The sequence below is a fragment of the Etheostoma cragini genome, chromosome 10 (assembly GCF_013103735.1).
Source record: "Etheostoma cragini isolate CJK2018 chromosome 10, CSU_Ecrag_1.0, whole genome shotgun sequence".
NCBI classification, from domain to species: Eukaryota; Metazoa; Chordata; class Actinopteri; order Perciformes; family Percidae; genus Etheostoma; species Etheostoma cragini.
The window spans coordinates 1,048,301-1,059,758 of NC_048416.1; the positions used below are offsets into that span (position 1 = coordinate 1,048,301).

Below are 11,458 nucleotides of genomic sequence, written 5' to 3' on the forward strand. Positions count from 1 at the left end.
ACCTACAACCAATTAGAACAACGGATAGACCTACAACCCATCAGAGCTACGGATAGACCTACAACCAATTAGAACAACAGATAGACCTACAACCAATTAGAACAACGGATAAAACTACAACCAATTAGAACAACGGATAGACCTACAACCCATCAGAGCAACAGATTATGTTGAGCGACGCATAGTTGTCTACAGTACTCAACTGCTAGCTACCGCAGATGTTAGCTACTAGCCTCGGCAGTTTGGAAAACGCTCATGACATAACATCCCCTTTACAGGCTTTACAGCATAGCTACATACATCCCTCGGATGTATAATAAGTCATCATCACGTTACTGTTGATCATCTGTCCATCATCGTATTAAGCCCGCCCTGACAATTTGAGCATAGTTTCTCCACAACGGATCAATTACAGACCTGAAAGGTTGTGGGCGGGGCTAAGCTTGGCTGGCATCCAGCCAGTAGCAGTAGCAGAGAGGTAGCATTATCAGTTCTGAACCAGAGGCTACTTTGTGGGGGAACACCCATTAATTCAGTTTTTAAGGAGTTCCCCTACCATTTATCCCAACCAAACCCTACTCTGCATGATGATATGAAATATTCAAGCTTGATATGCTGTATGTATGAAAGCCAAACATAAAGTGAGCAACCTTAACTTTCTCTTAATTCAGCCGTTTGTCCCTCGCCATGCATAAGTACAGTTTTGAAAAAAGTATAGCATGGACCATCTTCTTACAACACTAGAGTTACTGTAGTAAAACGTTGTTATACGGAGGTAAAAGGAGTTACTAAGAGCGTGAAAGATAAGATTTTATCATATGTTTTGTCAAGGAAGTATTTGTTGTGGCATTCATGAAGAATATCGAGGGAGCTTTCTGTTTTGGAGGATGTTATAATGTGTGACATGTGGTTTTCTAACCTTGGACTGGCATTAATATTAACTTTCCAAATCCTAACCAGTTTAGCCTTGTACGTGTTTTACATTCATACCTACCACACACATCAAGCAACAATATTTAGCTAACCTGTGGGATGTGTCCTTTGTCATTAGCCGATGAACATAATTTAAACAGTACCTGTGAGTCCAGTGTGTGAGACTGCTAAATGAAGCTATGCACCCCCCTTCCCTAGTATCCTATGCTCTTCCTTTTGGCTTGTAGACCTGATATGCCCAGGACAGAGATATGTTTTTATTTACATGTATGGAAATCTACATGTATGGAAATGAGTTTGGGTGAATTTAAAGGGCAGGTTCACTTTTGTTTGTCATGGTATTGCAACATTTTCCTACTAGTTAAAAATGGTAAAGGATATATGTATTTCTTGTATACTAACTGCAAAATGTATATGATACTGTTGCAGCTATTATGTGTTATACTGCATACAATTAGTATTTTGTATGGAACACAAAAAGTGGCTTTCTTTGTTGTATAACATGAAAAAAGACACCAGACATCTAAATTGTAAAATATTTATTGAATGACATGAATAACTCTCCATGTCACGTATGAACTGTGAGAGGCCTCTCTGACACCACAGAACAGGCACTGCACTTAAAAGGTTAATTGTTAATGACTTGTCAGTAACACAGCTTTCCCTTTCTCTAGATCGCCCTGCTGTTGTTGGAAAGCGGAGCAGACCCCAATGTCGCTGACAAGTATCAGTCCACTCCCCTTCACCGAGCGTCTGCCAAGGGCAACCACCGCCTCATCCAGCTGCTTCTAAAGCAGAGCGCCTCCACCAACATCCAGGACTCACAGGGCAACACAGCGCTGTATGTGGGGATACCTATTTGTCTAATACAACGTTCTGGCTGCTGGCACAGACATACTGTTGCTGTGAAATACTTTAGGCTTAAACGAACAATCAGAAGACCCTTTAAGGGTCAGTTCACCTACATTTAAAACATTTATTTACACTTACCTTCAGTGGGATCCAGTGTTTCAGATTGGTTTTATTTGCTTTACATTTGAGTTGTCTGTCTTAGAGAGTTCAACCTCTGCCCTAATATATTGGATATACTATATACATGGGGCTTACAACATAGAAAATGAAAATATCAAAAGCTTTTTGTATTCACAATACTGTATGCATCTTCTTTTTTTTCCCAGCCACCTTGCATGCGAGGAGGAGCGTGTGGAAGCAGCCAAGGTGTTGGTGGAACATGGGGCCAGCATCTACATTGAGAACAAGGAGGAGAAGACTCCCCTCCAGGTAGCCAAGGGCGGTCTGGGCAACATTCTTCGTCGGATTGTGGAGGGATGATTCATTAACTGATCTACGGGTGATGCTCCATCTCCACCAAGTTACATAATGAGAAATCTCATCCCAGTCTGGTGTGACACATTCAGACGTGTAACAGGTGGAAGATGAGACTGTGTCCGGGAGATAAGTTGGACTGTACTGCATTATTATCAGCTCCTCAGATGGGGCAGTGAAACTGCTCAGATGTTAGATGACTCGTCAAAAACGCTCTTGTGCACTGAGTGCGGTCTATTTAACACTGCAGTCTATTTTCTTATGATCTATTCCTTTTTATGTTTGAATTGTTAAAAAAATGACCAATTAAAAATCTGTGTTCAGCCTGTTACATTATGTTTAGGATGTATTTATCAGTTGTACATTCAATCATTGGACCCAGCAAATGTTTATCATTCATTTCACCTTTTTAAGTGGGGTTTTCCCGGCCAACTCCTGAGGCGAGTTCCTGGCTCTTTTGCTGCTAAACGCTCCAGAATGTTCATCAGTTAGTTGCTAACTAACTGTCTGGATTGACCCCTTTACATTGTTCGATGTTGTCATTTGATGCATTGGCATTTCCACACATACAAGTTCATATATCTTATTACCACAGTGTGGTCTAAGACAGTCTGAAATATTAATAAACACAAACAACTTTCTCAAAATCCAACTGGAGTGCTAAACCTCGTGTGTGTGATGTCTGACACTGAGAGCACCCAGAGGAATGTCCTGAGTAAATGGGTACGTGACACGACATAAGAATAAAACTCTTTTGGGTTTAAAAAGAAAAAACAATCATTCTACCATTCATTGTCTAAATTTACTTGATGACATCACAAGTCTGAGACTTCCCTTGTTTGGGGCTTTGAGAGAGAGGAGCTGTTCACAAACATTGATTGAACTACCCTAGCCCAGGGGAAATAACATAAAAAGGTCCACCACGTTAAACTCTGAGTGAGTGACCTGTTATCTACTACTTCCATGTAAATATCCACTCGTTATGTCATCTAGAAGCTGACCTTTTGTCTCTGGCATTACCCCCCCTGTCCAAATATACTGACAGGAAGCAGCACCCATGCTCCTGACTCCACCCAAAACAATCAGAGCACGGTACTTCATTACTTCCTTTGCTGTTTTAGGCAATTCATGACGTAGTAATTATAAGATATTAGCAACTTTTAAAGCATGCCACAGTTTACCATAAAACTACTTTCTTTAGCCTAAAATACAAAAGTGGGCCTCGTATAGTGTTATGAGTGTTAATAGTAAAACCTGCTTACAGCAGTTGTAGCATTAGCAGTGAAATGTACTACAAATTTACTCAAAGTATAAAAATATATATTTAATTGGATGATTTGAATTATTTCTCAGGCTTTAACGTGAAGTGGGTAAGCAGCATTTCTATGTTTAAATTTCTAGGTTGAAGTGGTTCCATTTGCTGTTTGGTGATTTAATTTAGTAATTAAATTAAGTAATTATAGATTATTATTATACTATTATGCAGTACTGCTTATTAGGTTGTTGTGAAATCTTTGAACTCGGGTTTTTTTTAACTTTCTTGACGTTATGTAAGCTAGGATGCGCATGACAAGGTGCGCAGTATTAAAAGAAAGCCAAAAGGGGTGTGGCCTTAATTTTACTGTCTATTGGTTTGTCTTTCACTTCCTGGAAGCGAGGTCACATCAAAAGAAGAAGTTCTCTTTAATTCTCCTGTAGTCAGTGTTCACACCAAAGACTGACTGACATTGGAGACTGAAGAGCTGGCTGTTGTAAGGTCTTAAAAGGTAATTATAAATATTGTTTGCAGTAATAGTTTATCAACTAGCAAAGCTAACGTAGCAAGCTAACGTTTGTAGCTAGCGTTAGGTTAGGTCGCATCTTCGCATTCCCGCTTACTAACAAAAATTTTAGAAAAAGCGCTAGCGAAGGTTGTAACCGACTGTTTCTACACATTACTCATTATATTGCTTTGTTTGTCTGATATATGTGAGCTATGATATGAGCTAATGCAGCGCGTGTCACGTTAGCGATGTGTCAGCTGTCAGATGCAGGTCGCAGTTTGCTTTATTCCGCTGTTAGCTAGCTGTTAGCTAGCTGTTAGCTAGCATTAACTATGGGGCTGTTGTGTTGCTTTTGTTGAACGCAAAGCTGCGAGACCTTTCTGGAGTTAGGGGGGCAGTGGGAACGGTCTACCCGGTAACACGGTTAAGATATGGGTGGGTATGTCACTAATGGATTTATATTACACGAATTAACATATGATGCAACTTGCATAGCATTATTCACCGATGTAGGTCTATCGAGGATCTTCACCAATGCCTCAGATATTTATTGAAGTTATAGTCATATTCACATTCACCTAAACTTTGCTCTCGATTTGCTGATTGATTTCTTGAAAGAATGCCGACACGTAACAAAGTTCAAAGATTAGAAGTTGCTCCCCATCAGTAAAGCACATATTCTGTGTTAAAGATAGCAGGATGTCAATATTGCTCATTTAGTATTGATATACTGTGGTTACAATACAAGTCTTGTATCAAGAAGCAATATTTTCTGCTGTGAAATTGCACTTATTTTTCGTAAAATATCGATATTTTACGAAAAATAAGTGCAATTTCACAGCAGAAAATATCATTCATCAAGTTCATCAACTGTATTAAACAATAAATCAACATACTAACATGAAGTCGACTAGGACCCCTCAACTCTACATGTTGCAGTTATGTAAGAGAAAACTAGTTGGCAAGCAAGCACAGAAGTATTTAACAGGTAGATAAAAGTCATAGCTAAACAGTTCACATTTTAGTTATATACTGGATAAATGGTTGTAAAAACAACGTTATTTTATACATTGTCAAAATATTCTGCTTCATTCTAAGTAGTAGTAACCTAGTTGGCTGGTAGTACAAATGCTGACCAAACCCTCCCTAATACTGATCTAATACTGTGGTTCAATGCTAGACATGACATACTTTGAAAAAAAAAAAAAGAGAAGGGTGAAACTGGCCAAAACTAGGACAGCATTTCTGACCCTGCAGTCATGGCTGTCAAAGTTTGTGCCAGTTTCATTCTCTGGTAAGATAAAATATGTATGTGGGTGTATGGTATGCCTCCTGATGTGTTGCAACATTCACTTTCTACTAAGTCACACCATGTACTTTTTCTTACTAAAATATGCTCTAAATATAAGTTAAAGGATGCTAGTCTTAGACAGTGGCCTTGTTCAGGATCCTAGTGGCTGAGTTTAGATGCTCCCCTGAGTCAGTGCTGGCCTGGTGTATCCGATCTTAAGAGTAAGAAAAACCTGCTTCCCATGTGGTTTGAATGTTTAATGATTCTCTTCAGACAGGCAGGGTGCACCGTCTATTGTATTGTGTGTGTGTGTTGGGTCACAGTGTACTGAGTCTCTGGTGCCCATCCCTGCCATGGTATATTAAATGCCTCCTTGTGATTACAGTTTGCTGCTTCACTTAAAGGCACAGATACCTTCTAGAGCAGCGGTGTCAAACATACAACCCTAGACCCCTGAACTGGCCAGCCATAGTGTCCAGTCCGGCCCCCTGGATGACTTTGCAAAGTGTGAAGTTTGCAGAGAAGTCATTCATTTCGATGCATTCTTATTCGTCCACTGGGGGCGGTGGCGCCGTCCTCATAAGAGTAGAGGGCTGGATATGCTATTATAGATCCCACATGCTGACATACAGGCTACACTGTCAAGCGTAGGCTGCTGTTCATGCAGGAGCTGCTGTGGGGGAAATGTCTTGGTCAAAAAGAAGAAGCGTGCGCAGCGTTGGGTTGACCAGATCCTATTTCTTCAGAGGTAAATGGGAAACCAGCATGCTTGCTGTGTCATTCCATTTTCCATCCTGACCGGAATACAGTTGAAGACTGAAACTTACTCTGATAACTGGTACTTATTCCTTTCCTTTACACTATAAAAAAGGGACAAACGGAGGTGTTATTCATTGGTTATTAAGCCCTGGTTTCACTGGTCCGGCCCTTTTGACACCCTAATGGGCTGTATAGTTACAATGTAGTAGTTACAATTGTAGTTACAATGGTTGTAACTGTCTACAATAAAAGCAACGTTAGTGGATTAATTGTCAAATATCCACTTTTATGTGAGCAGTGTCATACATTTGGAAAAAACATTGGGAATCGATGAAGGGGTACAGGACTTGATCTGAAACGGCTGTGGGGGTATGTCAGACCCAAAATGAGCTGTTCAGATTGTTGGTGCCAGACCCAAAAATCTATTCAACCAATGAATTAACAGATTTTTAAATTGACTACTTTTCAACCTTGTGAAATAAATTGAATGTATAATATGGTTATTGTAGGCCATTTGCTACTTTGTTCACTTTTTGCGATGTTAAATGCTCATTAAGTGTATAAAGAAGTAATTAACATCAAAGTACCTACAGCATTTTTGTTCTGTTTTATTTGCAGACACTTTGTGCATCACGTTAATCCACTCAGCAGTTTCTTGGCTGGTTCTAACATGTGTGATCTCAGACAAGACAGCGATTTGGACTTAGAGACAGATCACATGGCTGATTTTTCCCTGATGACCAGTCGCTTGGACTCATTCCGTGGCTCCAGCCTGGCTCGGCAGATATCTGCAGAAAGATTGGCCCGGGCCGGCTTCTACTTCACTGGACATGCCGATCGCGTCCGCTGTTTCAGCTGCAAGAAGACTGTGGAAAACTGGTCCATGGGAGACACTCCTGTAGAAAGGCATATAGAGGTAGTAATGATAAACAAACCTGATTAACTTTTTAGTATTCATCCTGTTCTAGGAAGCTTAATCATACCTTCCCCATTGTTACAGGTTTCCCCATCATGCAGGTTTCTCAGCTGCACCCACCGCACCAATTTTAACCAGAGTTGTGATACCAGACTGACTAACGGTTCCACCTACAATGAAGACGCAGAAGACATGGAATATCGTTTGAGAACAGGAGAGGTGGTTGATGATTCCACCTACCCAATGGCCCCTCACATGAGGAGTGAGGAGGCCCGGCTTCAGACCCTCTCTTCTTGGCCCTCTACTGCTCCTGTGAGAGCCAGAGATCTGGCCCAGGCCGGCCTCTTCTACCTAGGGGAGAGTGACCGGGTGCAGTGTTTCTGCTGTGGTGGCATGCTGGGTAGCTGGGAAGCAGGGGACACGCCCTGGGCAGAACATACCAAACATTTTCCCTACTGCTTCTTCATTCTTGGGCACGATGTGGGCAACATCCCATTACAGGGGGGTACGGTGGAGGAGGAGTGCGGCAGTAGACAACATGTCTTTATGGGGAGATTGGAGGAGAGGCTTGGTAGCTTTGCAGGAGTCCAGCACCCTATTGACCATAAGAGGCTTGCAATAGCTGGCTTCTACAGTGCAGGTAGATGATAGACCAAGGGGGACATAGTCTTGGGCTGTGAGAAACATTGAGTGATTAAATGTTTTCTTGAGAATTTGATGACTATGAATGCAAGCAAGATTGAATTCTGTGTGTCCTTGCAGGGCCAGGGTACAGGGTGTTGTGTTTCCAGTGTGGTGGAGGTTTGAAAGGCTGGCAGAGGGGGGAGGACCCTTGGGAAGAACATGCCAAACACTATCCTGGGTAAGAACAACCATCATGGTCCCCATTCTTAACACGCATAAATAAAGTTTTTTGTTTTGCTGTGGAATTTAATTTATTTTTTAATACAATTTATGTTTTTAAAAATCAGATGCAGCTTCTTGTTGGCAGAAAAAGGACAAGAATTTGTCAACAGCATCCAGCTACAAGACCCACGGCGACCTAGAGCTGTAAGCATTCAGTGCTTTTCCATGCACTTAAGTACCCGGGTTGGTGTTGACTTTGCCAAATAATCCGATTTTGTAAACTTCATTCAAACAAAACCGATTTCCTCAATCAGGGGAAGGACTGGGTGAACACCTGATTTACTGGCCAATGACATTCTTAACCTCTAACTATGTGTTATCATGTGCATGATAAAGACCCCAGGCAGAGACAGTATTGCTGTGACTGCAGTGTGTTAGGATGTTCCATAAGAAGGAGACATTACTCTTAGTGGTGCTACCTTGTATCCAAAACAATCAGACATGTTAAAGGGTTAGTATGAATTCTCCAAATTCACACAATAGTACAAAAAAAACTAATTAAAAGTGGCAGCACTAGACCAGCAGCTTTCATGTTCGAGGAAAAAAAATACAGTTTTTGTCAAAAGGAGTCTGTGTGCTTTTCTGAGAGCAGAGATGGATAAAATGGCTTCAGTTTTTTGTCAGACGGGTAGTGTGATGGCAAGGTAAAGGTGAAAATATTCCAAATCTAGTTTTCTGTTTTCTGTTAGTCCCTCTTTTTTAGATTTTTTTTTTGGGGGGGAAGGACTGAGCCCTATATATGGGGCTCAACCAGCTGAGCTACCATGGAGCCTGGCGGTCCATTTTTTTTTTTTTGTAAGTGGCTAAAATACTTTTTGCTGCTACCAAACAGCAGTCCTATGCTTAGCTAGGTAATATAGATAAGTACCTCCTACTACCCCACTTTAAAATGTCCAAACTATTCCTATGAGTATGAAGTTCAGCTGATGTCCAACAAATTAAGTACTGTAGAGGCCTTCCAAAATTAGTCTACTTGTTACTTTGTGATACATAGACTGCACTATACTATCTTACTATCCCTCTGCCCTGGCTCAGCAAGACAACACTGTCAGTTAGAACACAGAGGAGGGGGTTATGTGGTAAATAACTCACATAGATACCAACATTTTAGCTTGGATTGAGCTATTAAATGTATTTTAACACAGATCGAGGACTGTTTTTTTATTTAGTTTTTTACGCCATCTCTTACACTGAAATAGCTTTGAGAAGGGATCTTATTGCAGCTAGTATGGACAGGAGGAACAATTACAGCAACCAATAACTCCACGCACATATGGACATGCAAATGCGGTTTTAAGACACACTTGAAAGATGTTAACCTATTGATTAATGGCAGTGATTGAACATTCCTGTGAAACACATGGGAATTTAGTTTTTGGTTTGAAAAGTGTGTGTGTGTGTGTGTGTGTGTGTGTGTGTGTGTGTGTGTGTGTGTGTGTGTGTGTGTGTGTGTGTGTGTGTGTGTGTGTGTGTGTGTGTGTGTGTGTGTGTGTGTGTGTGTGTGTGTGTGTGTGTGTGTGTGTGTGTGTGTGTGTGTGTGTGTGTGTGTGTGTGTGTGTGTGTGTGTGTGTGTGTGTGTGTGTGTGTGTGTGTGTGTGTGTGTGTGTGTGTGTGTGTGTGTGTGTGTGTGTGTGTGTTTCCCCTTAATCTTCTCTGGACACATATACATCCTGTGGCTATTTGGAAAAAGTAGTCATCAAAGATGTACTCACCTGTAGCAATGTCATTCAGGCTTTTGTTTGTTACATGATTATAAAATTAACTAGAACCATGTTTGTTTCCAGACTTCAAGTCTTCAGAATGGACTTTCAGGACATGGGAATGGTAAACATTAACATTTCTTTATTTGACGTCCCTTTTTTGGAGATTTAAGAAAAAACAAAAACATCTCCTGTACTTAAAGAAAACAAGATGTATGAATACAGAATATAACATGACTGAATGTGGTCACTGATGTTACCTCTTTGTGTTCAGAGATGTCTGACATGGCACAGAAGGCCATAGGGATGGGTCTAGAGCCCATTGTGGTGGAAAAGACCATCTTGGAGAAAGTCAGTAGGACAGGTTCAGGCTACCAAACCCTGGAAGCGCTTATTGAGGATTGTCTCGAAAACACACCAGAGAGTGATGCTGCAAAGACACTGGAGAAAGGTAGTGTACCTCTTGAATGCTGAACTGGGTTTATAGCATATGTAAATATTGTTGACTACATAAAACAAAGCCTGAGCAGCAGTGATTTAAATATGAGCAAATGCATTTTGAGCACCCCTCTTCTCCCCCCTCCTCTTTCATCCAGATGAGGATCCACTGGAGAAACTACGGAAGCTGCAGAGGGAAAAGCAGTGCAAAATATGTATGGACAGAGATATTTGTATTGTGTTCATTCCGTGTGGTCATCTGGTCTGTTGTAAGGAGTGTTCAGAGTCGCTCATAAAATGTCCAATTTGCTGTGGAGCCATAACACAGAAGATCAAGACCTATATTGCATAAGGGAATCATGGACTCTTTGCAAACATCTACGCTGCTTTCGTGCTATCTTTATAATATTGTATTTTAATAGTAAATGTAGATCGTCTGTGATATATTATAGGACCATGTTGTTTGTATGAAAATGAAGGAATGAGTAAATGTCAAAAAGAATATTTTCACAATCACTGAGATTGTAAATAGCTGTTCATATTGAGATAGGATAATATAAATAACTGATGTTGATTTTATAGGTCTTTTTCATGAGTACTGCAATTTGTTAATACACACTAAAGTACATTTAACATTTTTGCATTAGTCTTTCTTGCCAAAAGTGCCTTTCTCTAGGTTTATGCATTTGTTTTACTTTGGACAGGGCAATTGAACCACACATGATATGTGATATAAGTTGGTTTTGTACACCTGTGTCCCATAAATCTATACTGTCTAGTGTACTAATTAACTAATTTCTCTCAATGTGTGGTGCTCTGTATTGTAATTTATACGGGTGGATCAGTAAATCAATTAAAACTTGACTTTATAACTGACTAAATCAACTCTAGGGCCAGCAATTATAGACTGTGGTGTGAAATTATTTCAACATATCATGAACTCTATTGTGTCAAGAGTAAATAAATGTCAATGTTTGAAATACTTGAAAAATGTTTTTTTTTTATAACTATGAAACTTGCATTGTCTTATTATATTATTCTACATGTTGGTGTTAAGTTGACACCAACTCAACCTTTTCACCCACTTAGGTTTCCATAACTTTGTGAAATTAGTATCCCAAATATCCTCTAGAAGTTATTCTGGTTTTACAACTATATTAAATCTATATCAGCTAGAAAACATGTTTCAAGAGCTCCTGTAGATGTTTTTACAAATGGAACCCAAACAGCGTTTAGGTTTTGGTAATGCCAAGAATATTGTGTTATGGCTTGAAGGCATTATCTGGATGAATTATCTGCGTATTTTAATATTTAGATACATAGCGTGTAAGGTGGCCAAATCAAAATCTATAAGGAGGAGTTAAATTCCCTGTGTCTCAAATGAGCTCATTTAAGAAATTTCAAATTTTGGAAGGAAGATGAACCG

The 11,458-nt window shown here is 40.1% G+C and overlaps 2 protein-coding genes across 3 annotated transcripts in view; both read left to right on the plus strand.

Moving 5' to 3' along the window:
• Positions 1-2,590, plus strand: part of psmd10 (proteasome 26S subunit, non-ATPase 10) — a 4,919-nt gene extending 2,329 nt beyond the window's left edge. The window contains exons 4-5 of the mRNA XM_034884118.1: positions 1,608-1,774; positions 2,112-2,590. Coding sequence (XP_034740009.1) covers positions 1,608-1,774; positions 2,112-2,265 — 321 coding nt within the window. The 3' untranslated portion in view covers positions 2,266-2,590. The remainder of the gene's footprint in view (positions 1-1,607; positions 1,775-2,111) is intronic.
• Positions 2,591-3,859: 1,269 nt separating this feature from the next.
• Positions 3,860-10,917, plus strand: xiap (X-linked inhibitor of apoptosis). Of its 2 annotated transcripts, none has more exons than XM_034884093.1 (8): positions 3,860-4,025; positions 6,691-6,988; positions 7,073-7,628; positions 7,751-7,850; positions 7,960-8,038; positions 9,679-9,718; positions 9,869-10,045; positions 10,191-10,917. In XM_034884093.1, the coding sequence occupies exons 2-8, from the start codon at positions 6,743-6,745 to the stop codon at positions 10,382-10,384; spliced, it is 1,392 nt and encodes a 463-aa protein (XP_034739984.1). In that variant the 5' UTR covers positions 3,860-4,025; positions 6,691-6,742; the 3' UTR covers positions 10,385-10,917. The 2 variants fall into 2 exon arrangements, with proteins under 2 accessions (XP_034739984.1, XP_034739985.1); XM_034884094.1 differs by having other exon boundaries at positions 3,871-4,015.
• The last annotated feature ends 541 nt before the right edge of the window (positions 10,918-11,458 follow it).

Bases quoted from the DNA above. Each gene is read 5' to 3' on its own strand.
- xiap (XM_034884093.1), top strand. From the start codon at position 6,743: ATGTGTGATCTCAGACAAGACAGCGATTTGGACTTAGAGACAGATCAC. The intron at 6,989-7,072 runs GTAGTAATGATA...CCATTGTTACAG, and splicing joins CTGTAGAAAGGCATATAGAG to GTTTCCCCATCATGCAGGTT. The intron at 7,629-7,750 runs GTAGATGATAGA...GTGTCCTTGCAG, and splicing joins AGCTGGCTTCTACAGTGCAG to GGCCAGGGTACAGGGTGTTG.